This window comes from Grampus griseus (genome assembly GCF_964374135.1).
Source record: "Grampus griseus genome assembly, chromosome: 9".
Lineage (NCBI taxonomy): Eukaryota > Metazoa > Chordata > Mammalia > Artiodactyla > Delphinidae > Grampus > Grampus griseus.
In genome coordinates, this window is record NC_139003.1 from 83,439,364 (window position 1) to 83,466,213 (window position 26,850).

The following is a 26,850-nucleotide window of genomic DNA, read 5'->3' on the forward strand; positions in this document are numbered from 1 at the left end:
TTTAAGACTTCTTGAATATTTATCAAAATTAATGAAGTGGAGCAGAGCCGTTACTCTCTCATGTTGACTTAAATTGGTTGACTTCCTCTGCATTGCACATTTTGTCTAAAAGAGAAAAGAGCACAAAGATTAATGCACATATGTTTTATGTTGTTAAAGTTTCAAAAGTGATAAAACTGTTTTCGCAATGGATTAGAAATATTTTCCTTCTTCTGGAAAAAAGTAATGAACTACATAAATATAAAAAATCAAAAGTGGCTATAAATGATGAATGCTACACTTTCTCTGAAAAGTTATTTTTTTCTGATGGGAGAAAAAAAATCAGAAAACTGATCTTTTTGCTTTGTATAAACTTAAACGAAAATAGTTTCTGGACTTCCTTTCAAATTAATATTCAGCACACAAATTACTGAGCACTTACTATTGTATCTAAGGCAATATGCTAGTTGCTGGAGATACTAAAATGTATAAGACATAGCTTTGACCATCAAGGACATTAGAAAGACTAGTTGTATTTTTTGGTCTAGCATGTTGCGTAGTTATAAATACAACCTGAAGTTATCTAATAGCATCAAACAGTTCGGCTAGTAAATACAAGAGTTGAGGCAATGTCAGAGCATACGTACTAATTAAATGGTCTCCCCTTATTACCATACTCTAATTACATTAAATGGTATCAGAAGTATAGTTAATTTTCACTTCAAAAGCCATTGTATTCTTTTATTTGTATAATTAAACTACAAGAGCTGTAATACATTCAAACAGAGCTTGTACAGGATTACTTAAATGATAGCATTTTGCTTTGGGGCAAACAAATAAAACATTTCCAGAAAATGCAAGTAATGTGTTAATTAGGCGATGTTCACAAATTGTGAAAATGCTCATTTATATCATTACTAAGATTGTATTTCATTTGCCTATTTATTTTTTATCAAGTATACCATCTTAATATTCTTGGCCTTACATTTTTATAGTAGAGTAAAAGACTGTGCCAACTAGCACACTTTTAAATCAGATTTTACAGTTCAAATTTTCCCTGATAATCTAAGGCTAATTTATTGTCATCAGGAAATGATGTATATAGTGATGCTGATTGGTATTAAAACTCCTAAATAATATGGCACTAAGTATATGTCCACACATACAAAGATATACATGAAATATTCCCAAATAAAAACTGTACTCATATTTTATCCATGATTTTATTTTTCATGTTTCTCAGACTTTTCAGTTGAAGTCTACTGAAGGGATAAATAGGGTGTAAGTCTCAGGAATCCTTTCAGTATCAGCTGTGTTAAAATTAATGGGAAAGTCAGGTCTTTCAAGGGAAGTTCGGTCAGTTGGAAATGCAGGAATGGGGTTCAAGGAAGAGATATAAAGTAAAAGAGACCAGAAAGGAAGACCAGAGCTCTGAGGGATGAGATAATCCATGTGCTGTGTAGGCCTTGTTGAAAAGCTAAGAGGAGAATTTAATTACTCAGTGTCAATTAAGCTGTGGAGACGAAGTCCTTAAGGTGAGGGATGAGGATGATCCCCAGTGTAGCAGAAGTGAAGAACAAAGATAACATGGAAAGAGTCACTGGGTTATGGAAAAAGAGGGGTCGAGGCTAGGGTAATTCAGGCAGGATTGTGTAGGGGGAAATGAAAAATTTTAGTGCTTATTACATATCAAATAATTTGATAAATTATAAATAATTAAATACGATAGTAGATTTGACAGCAAGGTCAGATGAAGTTTTGTTTGTTTTAGTGTGCTTTTTTTTTTTCTATAAGATGTTTATATGATAGAAGGACACTCACTTATTCATTATGTCAAAGAGCATATATTTATGGAACAGATTCTTTGTAAAATAAAACATTTAAGCTACGTTAGGGCTAAAAGAAAATAATAAAGAATAAGAAGCTTTCAACTTAACATAGGAAAAATGAAGATTATTGGGGTCAGGAGTTGATGGGATCATGGCCACAGATAAAGAAATGAGACTACTTACAGGGAATCTGAGAACCAATGACTCAGAAAATTAAAGAGTTCTAGTCTCTAGGCTCACATAAGATCTTTTATAACAGTGTATTTGTGTTACTTTCATAGTTGTGGATACAGTGAGAAATAACTATATAGGAAATATCCCTTGCCCTCAAGGAAGTGTTGGAAAACTCACTCACACCCAGTATTCTCAAGCCAGTGTGTATTTGTGTGAACCAATAGCTCTACAAAAGCAGAAGGAGAGATCATGTCTGCTTAGGGAGACCAGGTAGGGTATGAGGAAAGGTTTGACATGGGCTTGGCCTTAGGAATGGGAAGTACTCCAACAGTAGTAAACTAGGGGAGGAGCAAAAGCCCAGGAGTGTATAGTGCTTAGCAAACCATAAGTTGAATAGAAAACTAGAAGCATAGATTTTGCTTAGAGGATTGCAGAGGGCCTTGAGTACCTAGAAAAGGGTTGATGCTGTATAGGGCAGGCAGTACTGAGCAGGGGAAAGCAGAATCAAAGAACTGCTTAGGAAGATTTCTCTCACCACAGGTCTTAATAGAGAAGGGGAAAAAAAAGAACTCGTGGTAAAGTGTTATCATCTGAAATTGTATACTCTCAAAATGAACCTCAGATTGTATACTCTGAAAATGAAACCTCAAAAGTACACTGATTTTTCTGAGAGGTGAAATGTTCATAAGAAATTATGGGTATTTGCAAGGATAATTGAGGAGAAGTAAAACTACTTGTGTTAATTAGTGATTTCCTAATGAGAATAGAAATATAAGTAGGAAGTGCTTTGTGGGAAAGACCATAGGAAATGAAAATAAAATGATGGTTCTTACTTGCTAATTAGGACAGAATGGCACCTTCAGAAAAATCACAGTGGTTAGTATTACTGTTCTCTCCGGGAGGATGGACTCTTTTGTTCATCTCGTCCAACTGAGGAATTGTGTATTCTTCCTTTGAATTTGACTAATTAAATGTAAGAATAATTTTAAAAAGAGAAAAATGTAGAAATGGTTTACCAGGAGCACTCTAATAATGAAAATCATTGCCAAGTTATTTAGTAATATTCTTATATTTTTCAACACCTCTTCACGTTTGGCAATTTCCTATGCAACCTTGGAAGTAATGGGTAAGAATAATCTCCTTGGCTGGGAAGTAACTGATCCAAATTGAATGAAAATCTTGAACTTGGGCATATTTAAGATGCTCATTATGACCGCATATAAAAAAGCTGTTACTGGCATGTGAAATCTTTAGAACCAAGTAGTGATTGAACCTCAAAGGTTTATTTTTAAAGAAGACTCCTTCTTTTTCACAATTCTTAGGTTTTTTAGAATACAGCCAGGAATGAAGCATTATGGACATTTATCAATTCTTAAACTTAGCAAATTCAGTTAGTAGCATTTTTTTTTTTTTTGCGGTACGCGCGCCTCTCACTGCTATGGCCTCTCCCGTGGGGGAACACAGGCTCCGGACGCGCAGGCTCAGCGGCGATGGCTCACGGGCCCAGCCTCTCCGTGGCATGTGGGATCTTCCCAGACCGGGGCACGAAGCTGTGTCCCCTGCATCAGCAGGCAGACTCTCAACCACTGCGCCACCAGGGAAGCCCAGTAGCATTTTTTTTTTTTTTTTTTTATCGGTACGCAGGCCTCTCACTGTTGTGGCCTCTCCCGTTGCGGAGCACAGGCTCCGGACGCGCAGGCTCAGCGGCCATGGCCCACAGGCCCAGCCGCTCCGCGGCATGTGGGATCCTCCCGGACCGGGGCACGAACCCACGTCCCCTGCATCGGCAGGCGGACTCTCAACCACTGCGCCACCAGGGAAGCCCCAGTAGCATTTTTTTATGTCTCAAGAGAATATCAGAATCCAGGCTCCAAGATCTGGACTCTTTTCTTCTAATGTGGATACATGTATGAATTTTCTAGGACTGCTGTAACAAAGTACCACAAGCTTAGTGGTTTAAGAACAACATAAATTTATTGTCTCACAGTTCTAGAGGCTGAAAGTCTAAGATCAACGTGTTGGTAGAGTTGGTTCCTTCTGAGGGCTGTGAGTGAGAATCTCCACCATGCCTCTTATCTACCTTCTGATGATTTGATGGCAATCTTTGGCATTATTAGCTTATAGTAGCATCACCTTGATTTCTGTCTTCATCTTCACATGGCATTTTCCCTGTGTATGTGTCATTGGTGTCTACGTTTCCTCTTTTAATAAGGATACCAGTCATATTGGATTAGGGCACACCCTACTCAGTATAACCTAATCTTAACTAATTACATGTGTAATTACCCTATTTCCAAATAAGATCACTTTCTGAGGTACTGGAATTTAAGACTTCTACATGTGGATTCACCTTGTAACATAATTCAGTCCATAACAATATGTAAGTAAAAAATGGATGTGGACATTGTTGAGAGTCCTCCTGTAGATCATCTACTCATTTGAGATCTTCTATCTCATATAGTGAAACAGAGAAATTAAAGATTCAGAGGCAACTTTTATCAGAAGAGGGATGTTTTCTGTATGTACCCAAGGTCTCCCATTGGGAATCATCTCCTCGCTGGCTGCCCTAACATCAACCCTTACCTCAGCCTCAGTTCTCTAGCATGCTCTTTCCCTGAGTCACCTGGGAAAAAATATCACTTTTATATTACCCTCTCCTCAATAAATTTTGGTGGCTCCCTGCTAACTGCATAGTAAAGTCCAAGCTCTCAAATATTCCCTTTAGAGTCTTCCACCCACCAAAGCATACCTGTCATCTTACTCCTCTCAGTTTTCACACGTACAAATCCAGTATTCCAGCCAAACTCAACTTCTCATCATTTTCCGAGCAAACCAAAACATTTTTAAATTTCTGCACCTTTGTTTATTATGACTATTTTTGAAACCTCTTTCTTTCACTCATCCTGTAAGCCTGGCTGAAGTTGCACATCCTTCACGACACAGTCACTATGCACATGAGGTGTCTGCCTCTCATTCCTGTAGCACGCATGATCTGTGAGTCATTTTGAACTAATTTTTGTTTGTATTTTTTTTTTCCTTTACATATTTATGTCTCATATGTCTTACCTCCCCGCCTGGCTTGTAAACATCTTGGGAGCAACTATATTCTATTTTGTTATTCATAGAGTAATATAGGTTGTCAAACATTATTGCCACAGTTAGGACTGATTTATTGTGCATTTTCTTACCAGTGAAGTACACAGTGGCTGTTTTATTGTTTCCCTTGATTTGTTGTGCACCTACAGTTAGTTGCAAAAATCCTAGTTCACAGAGTTCCACATTGTCTCATGTAGAGTTGGGAGTCAAGGGGTTTGGGTCCATCCTGTTGAACTAGTTCATTTAGTCCTCATAGCTTTAGTTACCTTATCTATAAAACAAGGAAATAATGCCAATTTAGTTCTAAAGTTACTGTCAGATCTAAAATTCTATAATTTAATAGTTTATACATTATATCATTCAAATTGAAATCTCTATGTAAAGCTAATCGGACACTGGAAGCTTTTATACAGATACATAGATTGATAGATTGATGAGCCTTGTATTGCTGATTTAGTTCTTTTTTTCTGTCAATGCTGACTGACAGTTTAGTGATCCTCAATTATTTGTTTGATTTTATAATTCTGGCTATATTGAAAATAGTCTTGAAGGGACCTTTTGAAAATAAAAAACAATTAAAAGGCAATTTGGAGGTAATTTCTGTGATGATATATAAGGAATTACTAACAGTCATTAGCCACAGAGAGCAGGGTCGGGGAAATGAGGGTAATTGGACTTTTTCACTTTAATCAGATTTTAACAGTACACATTAACTTCACAATTAAAAAGAAGAATAATTAGGCAGTTTGAAGGCCAGTGCTATTTTTTAGAGATGGAATATCAGGCTGGCAAAAATCAAGAATAAGAAAGTAAAAATGCCTCCTCCCTCCTTAAGGGTTCTTAGAAGCAAGATGCCAGAACTAAAAGTGTCTGTGGAGTACAACAATACATTTGTTAGTGTCCTATCATATCATAATATTCAAAGTGTTTCTTCATGATCCTTAGTAAAGAGACTAGTGTTTTGAAATTGAAGGGAAAGTAAAACAAACAAGAAACCCAAGATTAGCAAAACAGTACGTGATACTTGGTACCTGAGTTGACTTAATTACCACAAGTAGATGAGCACTGAATATGACTCTAGATTCCCTGGAAACTTAGACCAAAAAGAACTATCTTGGGCTCTATCCTTTTAAATGTGTGATAGAAAAAAAGCACGTAGGTAAATCTATGGAAGAAAACTGTCCTTGTATTGACTGAGAGAGAAAATCTATTTTCTTTTATAAGGGATATTAGGGCACAGAATAAATCACGTCTTTATCTACAATTTTGTTTCAATGGGCATTTCTTTTATGGAGGCTCTAGCAGTGCTGAGAGCATAATACTGCATCTTAACACAGGAGGGGTTTTCTTGCATAGAACAGAAAACAAGGCCCAGGACCTTTGCTTTCTGCTGATGTAACTTTTGAAGTTGGAAGAATTAAAATTTCTGGCTCATTAATGTATCAATCAGATTGCCTTGCAACTTCCTTAAATGTGTCATTATGAGATGAGTAAGCCATGTGAGATTAGGAGAGGGAAGAACCTCTTAGTTAGGTGTGCCCTCTGTGTGGAGTTTCCACTGGGAATCAGTCTCTATTTCAGTAGGAATGTATCAGAAAGGCAGAGGACATGTCCAGAAAGGGTGGCTTCACTAATTAGGTAATAGAAGCAAGAGGGGCTGGACCTGAGGAGCAGAACTATGGTCCCCAGCACCAGGATAGCAAGTGTTTGGATGTAAGAAGTTATCGAGTTCTCTCTTCTGCAGCAAGATAATTCAGGGTTCCCAGCACCTTGCCTGTATATTGGGGAAGAAGTTAAGGCAGCCCTTGGAAGTTCATATCAGTTCTAGCTGTTGAAAATTCAACTGAACAGTGTAATCCATTAGAACTATAACCCGCTAGAAATTCAGTTTTGGGCCTTAACCGGTCCAGGTTTAATCGTACCATCATATAAGGGAGTTCCCCATCCTGGTCCTCATGAACTAGCCTCTTCTGGCCACCACAGTATCCTTAGCCAGGAGTGATGATTTTAATGACTCATCGCCTTTCAAAGGTAGGGGTATTTCCATAAACAGGAATATGCTCACCTCCTTTTCTTTTTGTCGATGATGGGCTGCTTACACCAGCTTCTGAAGGCCAATGTAGGAATTAAATACTTCTTCACTTGTATTCTTCCATTATCTTGTCCAACAAATACTCAGTTCAAGAGATCTCACATCTTGCCTAAAAGTTACAGGCTTTTTTTTTTTTTTTTAACATTCATGTTTCATTATTTCTACCAATGTCAATATACAGAATGAAGGAAACTGACATTTATTAATGTCTCGTCTCTTGCTCTATCTTATTTTAGGCATTTCTTGGCTCAGTGCTTACAATGTAAGTACTGTGTACCCAAATTTACCTTCATGTAACCCTAGACTTAAGGATCTTTCCACTAGAGTCCTGTGTTGTCAGATGCAGGCAAATTGTCAAGTTCACTGGATATGTCTGGTAAATAGTATTTATAATAGGTTTGAGTTAATACTGGTTCAGTAGGTTTTGATTTCCCAAGGATGACGCTATGCAAGAGCTCCCTTAATGTAGAAAATACCTTAGGTAAATGGCCATCCCAGGAATTCAGGCTTGGATCAGAATTTAAGGTAAATGAATAAAGATACTGAGTTGTAATGCCTGGAAAGCAGTTCTGGACATTTACACACACACACACACAAACACATCTCTACCTCCCCCCATCATACACACACTTAATAGGAAATTAGGCACACAAAGCCTAATTGTCTAGGAAAATTTAATCCTTTCAATAGCTAAATAATAAAAAAGGAACTGGCAGACGATTGGTACACAAATATTACTAGGGAAAAAAAATTTCGCACCAAGCTGGCAGGTAATCCCCGTGTCGGTGTGATGTGCTAGCTCGGAAGTGTTTTCTGCCGCTGTCATGGTTCGTTCGCTAAACTGCATCATCGCTGTGTCCCAGAACATGGGCATCGGCAAGAATGGGGACCTGCCCTGGCCCCCGCTCAGGAATGAATACAGGTATTTCCAAAGAATGACCACAACCTCTTCAGTAGAAGGTAAACAGAATTTGGTGATTATGGGTAGGAAGACCTGGTTCTCCTTTCCAGAGAAGAATCGACCTTTAAAGAACAGAATTAATATAGTTCTCAGTAGAGAACTCAAGGAACCTCCACAGGGAGTGCATTTTCTTGCCAAAAGTCTGGATGATGCCTTAAAACTCACCGAGCAACCAGAATTAACAAATAAAGTGGACATGGTTTGGATAGTGGGAGGCAGTTCTGTTTACAAGGAAGCCAGGAGCAAGCCAGGCCATCTTAGTCTATTTGTGACAAGGATCATGCAGGAATTTGAAGGTGACACAATTTTTCCAGAAATTGATTTGGAAAAATATAAATTCCTCCCAGAATATCCAGGGGTTCCTTCTGATGTCCAGGAGGAGAAAGGCATTAAGCACAAATTTGAAGTATATGAAAAGAACAATTAGTGTGAAAACGTTTTCTGATCTATTTCAAGCCTCCTTCTCCCCCCCCAAAAAAATTACCTATTTTGTTTTTGGTTTTTTTTTTTGTGGTACGCGGGCCCCCCACTCTTGTGGACTCTCCCACTGCGGAGCACAGGCTCCGGACGCGCAGGCTCAGCGGCCATGGCTCACGGCCCAGCCGCTCCGCGGCATGTGGGATCCTCTCGGACCGGGGCACGAACCCGTGTCCCCTGCATGGGCAGGCGGACTCTCAACCACTGCGCCACCAGGGAAGCCCAAAATTACCTATTTTTTCTTGTAGAGACTTTTGTTGACTTTAGATCTGTGTATAATTATTTCTAAACAAAGTACTCTTATTCCGCATCAATCTTAACTAGACTGTGTCAGATACCATTTGTGAAGCATTTCTTGCTGTAACTGCCTGAATGCCCATCAAGGGTCAATAATAGTTTACCAGCACCTGCCTAGGATAGAATATCTACCAAGACAGCCCAAAGTGGGAAAGTCCCCTGGTAGCATGAGTTGAAACCAAAGCCTGTAGAGCTAGCTAGGAGCTAGGCAGTTGGATCCACAGGTCAGAAATGGATTATAAACAGAAGAGCTAGCATTCAGTTATTAAAGTTAGATCAAAAGAGGGACTGTGAATTACCTTATATCACACTTCTGGAAAAAATTTTGTTCACTTAGACTGGGAGTGAATAAGTTGAAAACTCCAGGATATTCCACAGGGATAGTAAAGAGGCAGGTATGAGACTACCTTTTCGGTGGTTAAAGGAGGTGGTCTGAGACCTTAAAAAACTTTGTTTCTGATCTTCAGTGAGATCCCATGGGATGTTACAATGACAAAAAAAAGAATTGGCTGCTCTTTACAAAAAAGAATAATCTAATATCAAGCATGATGGCTAAAATTAAAAATTCAAAGAGGTAATAAATTGAGAATGAATATGCTAGAAACGAAAATTAGTAAGTTAGAAACTAAACTTCACAGAATTAAAAAATGAAAATTAAAACATTTTACCCATCACATTAGCAAAGATTTAGATTAAGTATCCCCCCCCCAAAAAATAGAATTTTCTGCCTTATAAATTGGTACAACTTTTGAGAGTGTAAGTTAGCAATATCAATTAAAATTCAAAATATTCTGGGTTTGGACCCAGAACTTCCACTTCTAGAAATTAATCCTGAGCAAAGAAATGGACCCAAGAGTATTTGTTGCAACTTTTTTTTTTTCAAACTTGAAAACAGCCCAAATGTTGATTAATAAGAAATAACTAACCAATATGTCTATAAAATGTAACATCTGCAGCAGTTAGAAAGAATGAAGTACTGACAGAAAAATGCCAAAAATTACTAAGTAAAAGAAGCAAATTGTTTATAATACTCAAAATGTTTAATAAATGTTCATGTGTGGGAAAAAGCAAAAAAAAGACACAAAAATATTACTAGGAAAAAATATAAAAGAGAGCAACAAATTTGTCAACAGATGAAGAGCACTTATTATAAAGTATAATAATGGAGAACATATATGAAAGTTGTGACCTGACATTTTATTACGCCTTTAAAATTTTGATATGGTGGTTTCTAACACAGTGTTGAAGGAGAATAGCAAAGTTGAGGGCCTGATATTACCCAACTTCAAAATCTACTATAAAGCTATAGTAATCAAGACAGCGTGGGATTGGCAAAAAAAAAAAAAAATAGACAAATAGATAAATGGAACAGAATAGAGAGCCCAGAAATAGACCTCCATAAATATTTTTAACTGATCTTTGACAAAAAGCAAAGGCAGTACAATGTAGGAAAGATATCTCTTCAACAGATGCTGATAGAACAACTGGACATCTGTATGCAAAAAAATGAATCTGGGTGTAGAGCTTACACTCTTCACAAGTATTAACTCAAAATGGATCACTGACCTAAATTTAAATACAAAACTATAAAACTCCTAGAAGATAAGACAGGAGAAAACCTAAATTACCTTGGGTATGATGATGCCTTTTTAGATACAACACCAAAGCACAATCTAGGAAAGAAATGATGGATAATTCAGACCATATTAAAATTAAAAATTCCTCTATGAAATACAATATCAAGAGAATTAGAAGACAAGCCTCAGGCTGGGAGAAAATATATGAAGAAGATACATCTGTAAAGGATTCTTACCCAAAATATACAAAGAACCCTCAAAACCCTCAAAACAGTAAGAAAATAAACAACCCAGTTTAATAATGGGCCAAAGACCTTAACAGAATCTCACTGAAGTAGATATACAGATGGCAAATAAGCATATGAAAAGATGCTCCACATCATATGTCATCAGGAAATACAAATTAAAATAACAATGAGATATCACTACATACCCATTAGAATAGTCAAATTCTGGAACACTACCACCAAATGCTGGTGGGGATGTGGAAAAACAGCAACTCTCATCCACTGCTCTGGGAATGAAAAATGGTGCAGCCTCATTGGAAGACAGTTTTTGGTTTTTCTCACAAAACTAAACATACTTTTACAGTTGGATCCAGCAATCCCACTCCTTCATATTTAGCCAAAGGAGTTGAAAACATGTTTGCGATAAAACTTGCACATGGATGTTTATAGAAGGTTTATTCATAATTCCCCAAACTTGGAAACAACCAAGATGTCCTTCAGTAGGTGAATGGCTAAATAAAGTATGGTAAAGCTAGAGAATGAAATATTATTCATTGCTAAAAAATGAGCTATAAAAGCATGAAAATACATGGAGGAACCTTAAATGCTTAAATGCATATAATTAAGTGAAGCCAATCTGAAAAGACTACATACTGTATGATTGCAACTCCATGACATTCTGGAAAAAGCAAAACTTTGCAGACTATAAGAAGATCAGTGGTTGCCAGGGCTTAGGATGGAGGGAGGGATGAATAAGCAGAGCGCAGAGGATTTTTTTTTTTTTTTTTTTTTTTTTTGCGGTACACGGGCCTCTCACTGTCGTGGCCTCTCCTGTTGCGGAGCACAGGCTCCGGACGCACAGGCTCAGAGGCCATGGCTTACGGGCCCAGCCGCTCCATGGCATGTGGGATCTTCCCGGACCGGGGCACGAACCCGTGTCCCCTGCATTGGCAGGTGGACTCTCAACCACTGTGCCACCAGAGAAGTCCAAGAGGATTTTTAAGGCAATGAAAATATTCTGTAAAATATTATAATGATAGATACATGTCACTGTACCTTTGTCCAAACACATGTAAAGTGAAACACTAAGAGTGAACTCTGAGGTGAACTATGAACTTTGGGTGATTATGATGTGTCAGTGTAGATTCATCCCTGCTAAAAAATGTATGAGTCTGGTGAGTGATGTTGATAATGTAAGAGCCTATGCATGTGTGGGAGCTTTGGGTATATGGAAATTCCTGTACCTTCCTTTCGATATTATTGTAAAACTAAAAATTCTCTAAAAATTGTCTTTAATTTTTTTTAAAAAAGAAAGTTCTTCTGTGAACAAAGACCATGAATAATAAATACAAGAATTCAAGAAAGAGAAAACAAGGCAGTGGGAGGAAATGGAGTGTCAATTGGCAGATTTTAGTAAAATAGAAGAACAAATCAAAATCATCACAGAAATATAAAAGAATTGAAAAGAGCAGTCACGAGAATAGACACTGGAGAAAACACAGCAAGGGTACTGAGGATATAAGTGAGGAGATGCAAAAAAGTAAAATAAAAATGGAAGGTTGAAAAGGACTAAGGAGAAAATGATAGATATATAAACCAGGCAGAGAAGACCCTATATATGCATAATTGCAGTCCCTCAAGGAGAACACCAAAAACAATGGAACAGGATAGATATTTGAAAACATAACTTGAGGAAAAAAGTTGTGAAAAGGATAGAATACCTGATCCTATTTGTTGAAAGGACATATCATGTACCAGTGAAAATTGACCCAAATCAGTTAACACTGAGACATATTCTTCTGATATGTACCCAAGACATATGTCCTCAAGGCATATCATAGTAAATTTATTAGCCTTTAATGATAAAGTTTTTAAATAGCCATGTAGAATGATCACAATACTTACAAGAGGAAAAAAGTCAGACTGTCCTTAGATTTCTCCTCTGTGACACTGAACACTAGAAGTCAGTGGACCAAAACTTCTGGGATACTTAAGGAAAGAAAGTATAAATCAAGGATTTCATGTCCACCCAAGATTTTTATTAAGTATACAAAAAATATTAAATATGGCACAACTCTAGAAATACTGTTCACGTACCAGAGGCTGAGCTTCAGCCAATCAAGGGATAATAGAGAAAAATTTAGCAAAATAACTAGTGATAAGTACTATATATGATTAACAGAAATAAGACTAAACCAAATATGTGGATCAGATGACAAATCAGAGCATAAACTGTATATGCCTTGACAACTTAGAAATATACAAATAAAAATTGGGAGAGTAAGGGAGACAGTATTTTGGCACTTTCTTACAAAAATAAACATGCCGCTACCATATGTAGAATACCACAGGTACAGTATTCACTGAATACCTCATCTGTAATAGTGTGGAGTCAAAGGATATTGTATAAAGTTGAAAAATCAAGCAATAGAATTCTAACTTGGTATTGTTATATAACTTAACAGTTTATAGATGGTAATAAACCATCTTTACAATAAAACAATAAAAAAAGATTGTTTTAAAACACAATTTCTAAATAGCTAAAATTAGAAATGCTGGACAATTTGTAATGACAACACTGAGTTTTAAGAATTGTGCATTAAAAATTGAGTAATCCTTTAAACAAAATAATGAGGTAAACATAATATTTCTCTTGAAAAGATACTCAAGATAATTTATGCTAAAACATAACCGTAAGATATTACTGCACTTCTCTGTACTTACTTTTGAGAAAATCTAGTATACTGCATGGAATCATGGATAAGTTGAAGGCTATAAACCTAAAGAAAATAATAAGTAGTAAAAATAGACTTTTGATAGCCCATACACACTTTTGTGGTTGTTAAATTAGTGTCTTTTGCTTGACTTTGAATGCTTCTGAAAAGTAAAGGATGTACTGTCCCTTACCAAGAAGTGGATGTATCTCCATGGGTTGATGGAGAAGTCCTATCTCTCAAGGAGCAACTCCAGGGCTCTCCTTTCACTTAATTTGGTTTGCAGGAGAACTCCAGGCTCTTTGATCTCAAGGGAGCAAAAATCTATTACAGAGTGTAACATGGTATACAATATATTTTGGGGGTCCCAAACACTTGTGAGAATCTGATTAAAGTGATAGGACCTTTCTCCAGGAAATGCACGTGTGACATTGTGCCTATAACTGCATGGGGCCCCTGAAGCTCATCCAAAGAGACCCTCTTGGTTTATAGTCCCCAGCTTAAAGACCCTTATTTTAAAAGTTATTTGAACTTAGGTCAGAATCTCTACTGTTGATCTGGCTGGTCAGAACCACAGTCTTATCCTTACTAAAATGAAACATTCCGGTACTACAGCAGTAGTTTGCCAAGGGGAATAATTAATCATTATGAATCCGGAAGGGTCTTTTTTTCTATTGTAAAATGACTAACATTGGAGAACATTTAGCACATGTCAAACCTACTGGTAGACACTATCACAAGGGAAGTTTCCTGGTCATTGCAGCTCAGTCATCATTTGTCCTAAAAATAGGTAGAAAGATGTTCCTGGTCACTAGCTTCACTCTCTTGCATATAGCTCAGCATGGTATTGATGCTGAAGTGAGCATATCCGGGATGTCTGACTAGTAGGCAGACACCACACCACAATTAAGAATTCAGTCACCCCTATGGCAGGTAGGCAGGACTGAGTCCTGTATTCCTTCCTTAGCCAGAGATTAGAATATGCTTTGAGAATGAGCATTGTCCGACATAGTTTTCTCTGTGGATACTGTGTTCAGTTTGGAGAACAGAGAGCACTTCTGCCCAGCAGATTTTCACTGTTGTGCTTTTTTGAGAGGTGATGTAATAGGTACCCAAGGTAAACATAGGTCAAGGTTTACAGATTCAAGTCATCCCTTTAATTGTATCAAGAAAGACATAATCTTGATCTCAAACTTGAACAAGCTCCTCAGATTACTTCATTTAAATCTGGGTGCATCTCTTTCTGTACTGTTGACTTACACTGTAGCTCCTCTTTGTGATTTTCTTTATCTTCATCTGAAGTGAAACCCTGGACATGTATAGGAGCATGCTCACAATATTAAACTTGCTACTTGGCCCCCTGCAGGGCCAATGCAGCAGAGACTCATATGCTCCAATTTGTTTTTGCATTTCTATAGAATTCACAATGAATTTCACACGTCTTTCAAGATATAAACATCACTTGAAATTTTTGTAAATTTGAAGACTCAGTGAACTAAGTGGATTTGGGGTATTTGTCTAATAAAGGTTTTAAGTACTAGGGAAAATAAATAGAGAATAATGTTCCTAGTTACCAAAATCCTCAGTAGATTTCAGTTAATTTTTTTCTTTGTTTGTAACTTAATAACTGAAAAAAATGTTACCTTATTTTAAATTAGCATTTTGTGCAATTTTCATTTGAAATATATTTATATATTATATAATTCTGGGTTTTGAAATTTGTCAAATAGATTTACTCATCTTTTGTCCATTAAGGATGTAGTAGTATCCTTAAGATAATACAGTTACCTAAGTATATATTTTGGGTTTTCTTTTATCTATTTTCTATATTTTTTACTCTTTTTCTTACATTAAGTTTTTTTGTTTGTTGTACCAAAGTTTTTGCAATTTTATATTATCACATATTTCTGCCTTCCCTTTATAATTTCTTCCATTGCTTCAATGTTTATACTGTACATTTTCCAATTTTTTTTCTTCTTGACCTTGAGAATTCTCTAGCTTTATTGAAACTATCAGTGATACCACAGCAGGAATTTTTTTTCTTTTCTGTGCATAAACCATGGTTACTGATATTCACTCAAGCACGGTGCAAAGAATTGAAATGTAGTTTGAAAGCACAGCCTAAAAAATCTGCTCTGATAAAAGTAAACTCTGCTAAAATCATTGTAGCTCTTTCCATTTGGTTAAGAGAGTGATTCATGTTGTTAATTTTGTAAGGTCTTCAGAATAATGTGCATGCATTAGAGGGGAACTTCCCCAAAATTGAAAATGACCTTCACAATGTACATTTATATTTATGTTGTTCTTCTGCAAAGATGATTCATCAGTTCATAGATCAGTAATGTAAACCAAGAAACAAATCACTTATGCTTGAGAAATTTCAACGTGAATGTTAAAATAGACTTTTTCTTACTATTTTAAAACCACTTATTTCTGACCACATTTGAATGTTATTAAAACAGCCCCTGAAATTTATTTGTAATTATACGTTGTACATGTATAATTGAATTGTACTTTCAAGAGCAATCTGATAAAGATGGATAGGGTACTAGAATTTAATCACTCTTGAGGCCAAACTGTATCATCATTACAGTTTCCCAGTTACAGGTCTTTGATAGGAAGCATCATGTGGTTGGCATTTTAAAATCTCCTGTGTTGAAGATATTCAAGTAAGTTCTCTGACAAAGATTTTCAACTAAGCTGTCTGAAATTTCAAGAGTAACATGGCTGGAGGCAGAGATTGTAATGCAATAATACTGTTTCCAAAAGGATACCATAGTTCCTTAAAAGAGAAATCCTACTTCCTGGGCTTACACAGGTGTGCTTTAATAGAGAGTCACTTCACAGTCTGTCTCAGGAATAATTCACATTGTTTAATGACTGACACAAGTGCACAACCAAGGCCTCCTGCAGTACCAGATGTTACTTTGTGGTGACTGAATTGTGGAGAGATCAAGAGAAGGACTGAGATGGCTCGGGGCAGTATCTATTATCACCTGGTATGGAACTATCTCAATATTTATCAGTTTAGCTGTACCTGGGCACACAGGTGAATATACTCACCTTGGTCTAACATAGTTAGACGTCAGTGTTTATCATGACACAGAGTCAGCAACAGTAACTCTGTGTTTTATCATGCTACTCTTATGCTGGGACAAAATCTAAAAACAGTGCATCTGGAGAACTGAGGTCAGGAGAAGGAAATTTTCCACTCTTTGATGTAAGTCTCTAGACTAAAAGTGGTGGGGAAAAATTAATTGACGGGAACATTTACCATACCCTTTATTGGCTCACCCTTGAGGTCTCCCTACCCAGGTCACACGTTGTAGTTCATACTGTGAACTGAGAATTGAAGATCATGTATTCCTACTCCACTCCTGTCAGTCTTTGGAGCCATCCTGAGATTTATTTCCAGCAAAACCATTAAATTTTCTGCTATGTGATCTACCCACAAATTCCTGTCCATGCAACACATTGTTGTGTAAGAGCCATACCTTGTAGAATGGAATGTAAAGAGCTGTGACATCAGGAAATGTCTCAAATTTTAAATTAACTCACTCTAAACTTCCTTATTTGTGGAGTACTTTTCTTAGAAATCTTCAATCCTGGGCTGAGATAGGTAAATGGAGCTCAAAACTGGCCAAAGATTCAGATAGCTAATTTTAGAGAGTAGCTTTCATTTTGGGAACAATGTTTTAATTTTGTTTTTGTGATTAGGTGATTAAGTTAACAAAATGTCTCAAAAATTCTTGTGGATCAGAAAGTCAGGGGAGAAAAACTATCCTGTAAAATTATTATAATTTTATACTCTTTCTTTTAATTTTTCTTGTTTCTGATTCTCCTTTAAATTACACCCCAATACCTGTGGTTGTTTTTCTCATTCAGGCAACAGAGGTACTATGATTTTCCCATTAAGAAACTAGCTAAAGACATATAAGTTTCAAGAAAGACTTTAAAATTTTCCTGTCTTTTTAAATTTTCATGACAATTCATTTCAAACCCTAATCTTATATTTTTCCATTTCATTTTGATTTTTATATCTTTTCCTAGATATCCTATAGAATTTGTTGAACACCTCGGTATACCATAACAATGAGCTAAATGCTCAAGGAGATACAAAAGAAGTACATAATGCCAACTATGATGTCAATTAGTGAAACATTTGACAACAATAAAAATTGCATTTGAAAGCATTATTCTATGTAAGAAATTGTGAGAGACGATATATGAATAAGTTCTAAATTTAACATAATTAAAATTCAAAATGAGATTTTTCAGCCTGTTGGGAAATCACCATTTTTCTATTATGTGATTCTTAGCCATGTCCACTGACATTTATCAGTATATAAGTATTGTGCTAGACACTTAGATATACATTTTCTTATGCAATATTCACACTCCGCTGAGGTTGGTAACATTAGCTCTGTTTTACGGATAAGGAAATGAAGCACTAAAGTTACATAAGAAGTAAGTGGCAGAACCAGAATGTGAGTTCAGGTCTCCTAACTTCAAGTCCTTTCTTCTGTCCAGTGTCATAGCTGACTCTCAAAAGTGTTTACTAGATTATATGTGGATGAAATGGATGATAGATGAGTAATTGGATAGTGAATCTATTTCATTGTTTACTCATAGTATTTTATCATAAAATTTAAAAAAATAGTTGATTACTTTAAAATTCTTAGATTATCATATTGACTTGCTGTTATTTTTTTAAGCCAATTATTTTCTTCTGCTTGAGCTGAAAGTGTTATTATTATTTTAAATTAATTGATGTTGGTATATTTTAACTTTATTGTCTTATATTTTTATATAATGTGAAAATGTTTTGAAAATGACTCTGGTTATGAAATTAATTAAACATCCAATAAAATCACTTGTATGCCTACATCAATAATTTAAATGGATTTGAGTATCATGTTTTAAGACTCTTGTTTATTAACTCAGGGAAATAATATACATTATTTAATAATCTGTGCATATATTGCATGATTCCCAAGTGCACTTTCCCTTGTTTAAAAAGATTTATATTTAAAATGGAAAACATTTCAATGGTCCTAAATTCTACTTGCAGCCTTAGTTTTTCAAAAAGGAGAAAAGACACTCCCATTTGTAAGAATAAAAGGACTTTTCTTAATTTTCATAAAGTTAAGAAAACAGAATTCCTATCACAGATTAAGTTTTTATGATTTGGAAAGGCTCAGTGAATGAGTTACCTTCTGACACCAAGTTCTTAAGACTACCCTTGAAAGTCCCACAGTGTAACTAAGCTTACTCAAAGTGATTTTTATTAAGTGGTGCCTCCTGAACATCGAATAGGGGTGGCAATTATGGGGAACTTGGAAATATTGGTATATTACTAATAGCAGCAATGAACTGCTGAAAAGTGGAGTGAAATTATAATTGTAAAAGTACTTTAAACTTTTAAACTTAGGTTTTTTGAGGAAGAGATACTGAAGCTTGGAAGGCTACAATGATCCAAAAGTATGCATATAAAACAAATAAACAAAACAAATATTCTCAGTAGAGTAGTTTCATAGATATAGACTTTATAATATGAAACACCAACCTGATTAATATGGAACTGTAGAAAAATACAGGGCAATAATGCAACTTATTTTATGACCTAAATGTGGTTTAGAAGTCAAGCTATATAAGCTTCCAAAGGAAAGCCCGTTGGGTCTGTGCAGACAGTTGATAAGAATTCAGTTTGTCTGACAGAAGTAAAATAGGCAGAGAAGTGTACCTGTACATAAAGACGATATATTACCTACATGGAAATCTATGGGCTGGGAAGCCAGTGTAGTATAATGTATCATTAATATAAAAGAAGAAAGGAATGGAATATTGCCTGGTCAAGTGAAGGGTGTTGATAACTGTTAATGAACACAGATATCAGTAAGATGTAATACAGAATAGGGATGGAAAGGGTCATCTAATCAGGTATGCATTAATATTTTCTTTTACATCTTTATTGCAGTATAATCACTTTACAGTGTTAGTTTCTGCTGTACAACACAGTGAATCAGTTATATGTATACATATATCCCCATATCCCATCCCTCTTGAGCCTCCCTCCCACCCTCCCTATCCTACCCCTCTAGGTCGTCAAAAGGCATCGAGCTGTTGATCTCCCTGTACTATGCAGTAGCCATCCATTTTACATTTGGTAGTGAATGTATGTCAGTGCTACTCTATCACTTCATCCCAGCTTCCCCTTCCTGCCCTGTGTCCTCAAATCCATTCTCTACATCAGCATCTTTATTCCTGCCCTGCCACTAGGTTCATCAGTACCTTTTTTTAGATTCCATATATATGCGTTAACATACAGTATTTGTTTTTCTCTTTCTGACTTACTTCACTCTGTATGACAGACTCTATGTTCATCCACATCATTACAAATAACTGAATTTCGTTCCTTTTTAGGGTTGAGCAATATGCCATTCTATATATGTGCCACATTTTCTTTATCCATTCATCTGTTGATGGACATTTAGGATGTTTCCATGTCCTGACTATTGTAAATAGTGCTGCAATGAACATTGTGGTACATGTCTCTCTTTTTTTTTAACATCTTTATTGGAGTATAATTGCTTTACAATGCTGTGTTAGTGTCTGCTGTATAACAAAGTGAATCAGCTGTACATATACATATATCCCCATATCCGCTTCCTCTTGCATCTCCCTCCCACCCTCCCTATCCCACCCCTCTAGGTGGTCACATAGCACAGAGCTAATCTCCCTGTGCGATGCAGCTGCTTCCCACTAGCTACCTATTTTACATTTGGTAGTGTATATATGTAGGTGCTACTCTTTCACTTTGTCCCAGCTTACCCTTCCCCCACCCCGTGTCCTCAAGTCATTTCTCTATGTCTGCTTCTTTATTCCTGTCCTGCCTCTAGGTACGTCAGAACCATTTTTTTTTAGATTACATATATATGTGTTAGCATACAGTATTTGTTTTTCTCCTTCTGACTTACTTCACTCTGTGTGACAGACTCTAGGTCCATCCGCCTAACTGCAAATGACTCAATTTCGTTTCTTTTTATGACTGAGTAATATTCCATTGTATATACGTGCCACATCTTCTTTATCCATTCATCTATCGATGGACACTTAGGTTGCTTCCATGTCCTGGCTATTGTAAATAGCGCTGCAGTGAACACTGTGGTACATGTCTCTTTTTGAATTATGATTTTCTCAGGGTATATGCCCAGTAGTGGGATTGCTGGGTCATATAGTAGTTCTATTTTTAGTTTTTTAAGGAACTTCCATACTGTTCTGCATAGTGGCTGTATCAGTTTACATTCCCAGCAATAGTGCAGGAGGGTTCCCTTTTCTCCGCACCCTCTCCAACATTTACTGTTAGTAGATTTTTTGATGATCGCCATTCTGACTGGTGTGAGGTGATACCTCACTGTGGTTTTGATTTGCATTTCTCTAATGATTAGTGATGTTGAGCATCTTTTCATGTGTTTGTTGGCAATCTGTATGTCTTCTTTGGAGAAATGTCTATTTAGGTCTTCTGCCCATTTTTGGATTGTGTTCTTTGTTTTTTTAATATTGAGTTGCATGAGTTGCTTGTATATTTTGGACATTAATCCTTTGTCAGTTGCTTCGTTTGCAAATATTTTCTCCCATTCTGAGGGTTGTCTTTTTGTCTTATTTATGGTTTCCTTTGCTGTGCAAAAGCTTTTAAGTTTCATTAGGTCCCATTTGTTTATTTTTGATTTTATTTCCATTAATCTAGGAGGTGGTCAAAAAGGATCTTGCTGTGATTTATGTCAGAGTGTTCTGCCTATGTTTTCCTTGAAGAGTTTTATAGTGTCTGGCCTTACATTTAGGTCTTTATTCCATTTTGAGTTTGTGTTTGCATATGGTGTTAGGAAGTGTTCTAATTTCATTCTTTTACATGTAGCTGTCCAGTTTTCCCATCACCAATTATTGAAGAGGCTGTCTTTGCTCCGTTGTATATTCTTGCCTCCTTTATCAAAGAGAAGGTGACCATATGTGCGTGAGTTTATCTTTGGGCTTTCTATCCTGTTCCATTGCTCTATATTTCTGTTTTTGTGCCGGTACCATACTGTTTTGATCACTGTAGCTTTGTAGTATAGTCTGAAGACAGGAAGCCTGATTCTTCCAGCTCCATTTTTCTTTCTCAGGAGTGCTTTGGCTATTCGGGGGTCTTCTGTGTTTCCATACAAATTGTGAAATATTTTGTTCTAGTTCTGTGAAAAATGCCATTGGTAGTTTGATAGGGATTGCATTGAATCTGTAGATTGCTTTGGGTAGTATAGTCATTTTCACAATGTTGATTCTTCCAATCCAGGAACATAGTATATCTCTCTATCTGTTTGTATCGTCTTTGATTTCTTTCATCAGTGTCTTATAGTTTTCTGCATACAGGTCTTTTGTCTCCTTGGGTAGGTTTATTCCTGGGTATTTTATTCTTTTTCTTGCAGTGGTAAATGGGAGTGTTTCCTTAATTTCTCTTTCTGAGTTTTTGTTGTTACTGTATAAGAATGCAAGTGATTTCCGTGCATTAATTTTGTATCTTGCTACTTTACCAAATTCATTGAGTAACTCTAGTAGTTTTCTGGTGGCATCTTTAGGATTTTCTATGTAGTATTATATCATCTACAGTGACAGTTTTACTTCTTCATTTACAATTTTGATTCCTTTTATTTCTTTTTCTTTTCTGATTGCCATGTCTAAAACTTCCAAAACTGTGTTGAATAATAGTGGTGAGAGTGGGCACCCTTGTCTTGTTCCTGATCTTGGAGCAAATGGTTTCAGTTTTTCACCATTGAGGATGACATTGGCTGTGGGTTTGTTGTATATGACTTTTATTATATTGAGGTAGCTTCTCTCTGCCCACTTTCTGGAGAGTTTTTATCATTAATGGGTGTTGAATTTTGTCAAAAGCTTTTTGTCCATCTATTGAGATTATCATACAATTTTTATCTTTCAGTTTGTTAATATGGTGTATCACATTGATTGATTTGCATATATTGAAGAATTCTTGCATTCCTGGGATAAACCCCAGTTGATCATGGTGTATGATCATTTTAATGTGCTATTGATTTCTGTTTGCTAGTATTTTGTTGAGGATTTTTGCATCTATCTTCATCAGTGATATTGGCCTGTAATTTTCTTTTTTGAGACATCTTTGTCTGGTTTTGGTATCAGGGTGATTTTGCCCTCATAGAATGAGTTTGGGAGTTTTCCTCTCTCTGCTATATTTTGGAAGAGTTTGAGAAGGATAGGTGTTAGCTCTTCTCTAAATGTTTGATAGACTTCACCTGTGAAGCTGTCTGGCCCTGGGCTTTTGTTTGTTGGAAGATTTTAATCATAGTTTCAATTTCAGTGTTTGTGATTGCTCAGTTCATATTTTCTGTTTCATCCTCGCTCAGTCTTGGAAGGTTGTACTTTTCTAAGAATTTTTCCATTTCTTCCTGGTAGTCCATTTTATTGGCATATAGTTGCTTGTAGTAGTCTCTTATGATCCTTTGTATTTCTGCAGTGTCACTTGTTACTTCTCATTTTTCATTTCTTATTCTGTTGATGTGAGTCTTCTCCCTTATTTCCTGATAAGTCTGGCTAATGGTTTATCATTTTTTTTTATCTTCTCAAAGAACCAGCTTTTAGTTTTATTGATGTTTGCTATTGTTTCCTTCACTTCTTTTTCATTTATTTCTGATCTGATCTTTATGATTACTTTCCTTCTGCTAACTTTGGGCTTTTTTTCTTGTTGTTGCTGTTGTTGTTCTTCTTTCTTTAATTGCTTTAGGTGTAAGGTTAGGTTGTTGATTTGAGATTTTTCTTGTTTCTTGAGGTAGGATTGTACTGTTATAAACTTCCCTCTTAGAACTGCTTTTGCTGCATCCCATTGGTTTTGGGTCATTGTGTTTTCATTGTCATTTGTTTCTAGGTATTTTTAGATTTCCTCTTTGATTTCTTCAGTGATCTGTTAGTTGTTTAGTAGTGCATTGTTTAGCCTCCATGTGTTTGTATTTTTTACAGTTTTTTCCTGTAATTGATACTGGTCTCATAGCATAGTGGTCAGAAAAGATACTTGATGTGATTTCAATTTTCTTAACTTTACCAATGCTTGATTTGTGACCCCAAGATGTGATCTCTCCTGGAGAATGTTCCATGTGCACTTGAGAAGAAAGTGTATTCTGTTGTTTTTGAATGGAATGTCCTATAAATATCAATTAAGTCCATCTTGTTTAGTGTATCATTTAAAGCTTGTGTTTCCTTATTTATTTTCAGTTTGGTTGATCTGTCCATTGGTGAAAGTGAGGTTTAAAGTCCCCTACTATGATTGTGTTACTGTCGATTTCCCTTTTTATGGATGTTAGCATTTGCCTTATGTAGTGAGGTGCTCCTGTACATAAATACATAAATATTTATGTGTATATTTATATACATAAATATTTACAGTTGTTATATCTTCTTCTTGGATCGATCCCTTGATCATTATGTAGTATCCTTCTTTGTCTCTTGTAATAGTCTTTATTTTAAAATCTATTTTGTCTGATATGAGAATCGCTACTCCAGCTTTCTTTTGATTTCCATTTGCATGGAATATCTTTTTCAATCCCCTCCCTTTCAGTCTGTATGTTTCCCTAGGTCTAAAGTTGGTCTCTTGTCGACAGTATATATATGGGTCTTGTTTTTGTATTCATTCAGCCAGTTTGTGTTTTTGGTTGGAGCATTTAATACATTCACATTTAAGGTGATTATTGATATGTATGTTCCTATTAACATTTTCTTAGTTGTTTTGTGTTTGTTTTTGTAAGTCTTTCCCTTCTCTTGTGTTTCCTGCCTAGAGAAGTTCCTTTAGCAATTTTTGTAAAGCTGGTTTGGTGGTGCTGAATTCTCTTAAATTTTGCTTGTCTATTTTCTTCTTCTAGGAAGTGAATAATTCAAATGTTTGTGCACTTCATGTTGTCCCAGAGGTCTCTGAGACTGTCCTCCATTGTTTTCATTCTTTTTTCTGCTCCACCAGTTATTTTCACCATTCTATCTTCCTGCTCAGTTATCCGTTCTTCTGCCTCAGTTATTCTGCTATTAATTTCTTCTAGAGTAAGTTTAATTTCAGTTATTTTGTTGTTTGTTACTGTTTGCTCTTTAGTTCTTCTAGGTGCTTGTTAAATGTTTCTTGTATTTTCTCCATTTTATTTCTGATATTTTGAATCATCTTTACTGTCATTACTCTGAATTCTTTTTCAGGTAGTTTGCCCATTTCCTCTTCATTTATTTCGTCTTGTGGGTTTTTATCTTGCTCCTTTGCCTGCAAGATATTTCTCTGTCTTCTCATTTTGTCTAATTTAGAGTATTTGAGGTCTCCTTTCCCTAGTCTGCAAGGTCGTAGTTACTCTTGTTTCTGTTCTCTGCCCCCTGGTTGTGACGTTGGTCCAGTTGTGTAGGCTTCCTGATGGGAGGGGCTGGTGCCTGCGTTCTGGTGTGTGAAGCTGAGGCTTTTCACTCTGATGAGCAGGGCGTGTCAGGTGGTATGTTTTGAGGTGTCTGTGAGCTTAGTATGACTTTAGGTAGTCTGTGTGCTGATGCGTGGGTTTGTGCTTCCTGTCTTGTTTGTTTTTTGGTGTGATGTGTCCAGCACTGGGACCTGCTGGCAGTTGGGTGGAGCCAGGTCTTGGATTCAGATACAGGCCTCCGTGAGAACTCTTGGCAATTAATCTTCTCTGGGGCCAGGAATTCTCTTGTGTTCCAGCGTCCTGGACTTGGTGCTCCCACTCCAGAGCCTCAGGCCTCACTTCCCTGAGGAACCAAGAACAGGCAAGTCACTCGACCCAGAAATAAAGGGGATTAAAAAAAAAAAGAAGAAGAAGAAGAAGAAGAAAGAGTATCAAAACACCAGACAAATGATAAAGGTAAAATCAAACAAACAAAAACAGAAACAAGGAGACACACACACACACACACGCACACACACACACACACAAGAAACAAAAACACAACCAAATAAAATGAAACGCAAAAGAACAACCAGACAAACAAAAGAACCCAAGAACGAAATCAAACAATTATAAAGAAAACTGACAAAAACACAAAAGCAAAAAACAAAACCAAAGCAGATTGTCAACTGAAGAATGAAGCAAAGAAACAAAACAAACTTACAAAAATGATATAAAAACAGAAAAAAGAAAAAGAGAAAGGGGAAAGAAGTCAGAACAACAGAAAAGCAGCGTAAGAATAGAAATATAAAAAAATAAAATAGAAAATATATTAAAGGAGGAGATAAGTTCAAGATGTTGGAGTAGAAGGACATGCACTCACTCCCTCTTGCGAGAGCACCGGAATCACAACTAACTGCTGAACAGTCATCGACAGGAAGACACTGGAACTCAACAAGAAAGATACCCCACATCCAAAGACAAAGGAGAAGCCACAGTGAGATGGTAGGAGGTGCTCAATCACAATCAAATCAAATCCCATAACTGCTGGGTTCTGGAGAACACTTATACCACAGAAGTCTACCCACTGGAGTGAAGGTTCTGAGCCACATGTCAGGCTTCCTAGCCTGGGGACCCAGCAATGGGAGGAGGAATTCCTAGAGAATCAGACTTTGAAGACTAGCAGGATTTGACTGAAGAACGTCAGCAGGACTGGGGGAAATAGAGACTCCACTCTTGGAGGGCACACACAAAGTAGTGTGCGCATTGAGACCCAGGGCAAGGAGCAGTGACCCCATAGGAGATTGAACCAGAGGCACCTGCTAGTGTTGGAGGGTCTCCTGCAGAGGCAGGGGTGGCTGTGGCTCACCGTGAGGGCAAGGACACTGGCAGCAGAAGTTCTGGGAAGTACTCCTTGCGGTGAGCCCTTCCAGAGTCCATCATTAGCCCCACGAAAGAGCCAGGTAGGCTCCAGTGTTGGGTCATCTCAGGCCAATCAACCAACACAGAGGGAACCCAGCCCCACCCATCAGCAGTCAAGCAGATTAAAGTTTTACTGAGCTCTGCCCACCAGAGGAACACCCAGCTCTACCCACCACCAGTCCCTCCCATCAGGAAACTTGCACAAGTCTCTTAGATAGCCTCATCCACCAGAGGGCAGACAGCAGAAGCAAGAAGACTACAATCCTGCAGCCTGTGGAACAAAAACCACATTCACAGAAAAATAGACAAGATGAAAAGGCTATGTACCAGATGAAGGAACAAGATAAAACCCCAGAAAAACAACTAAATGAAGTGGAGATAGACAACCTTCCAGAAAAAGAATTCAGAATAATGACAGTGAAGATGATCCAGGACCTCGGAAAAAGAATGGAGGCAAAGATCGAGAAGATGCAAGAAATGTTTAACAAAGATCTAGAAGAATTAAAGAACAAACAAACAGAGATGAACAATACAATAACTGAAAAGAAAACTACACTAGAAGGGATCAATAGCAGAATAATTGAG

General features: G+C 36.7%; 2 protein-coding genes across 4 annotated transcripts in view; both read left to right on the forward strand.

Annotated features, from left to right (window-relative positions):
- The window catches only part of MAGI2 (membrane associated guanylate kinase, WW and PDZ domain containing 2), a 1,326,400-nt gene that overhangs the window by 108,512 nt on the left and 1,191,038 nt on the right, over positions 1–26,850 (forward strand). The gene's annotated exons all lie outside the window — the stretch shown is intronic.
- Positions 7,971–8,558, forward strand: LOC309827025 (dihydrofolate reductase-like; the record flags this gene model as incomplete). Its single annotated transcript, XM_082661506.1, has 1 exon — positions 7,971–8,558. The coding sequence occupies exon 1, from the start codon at positions 7,995–7,997 to the stop codon at positions 8,556–8,558; it is 564 nt and encodes a 187-aa protein (XP_082517632.1). The 5' UTR covers positions 7,971–7,994.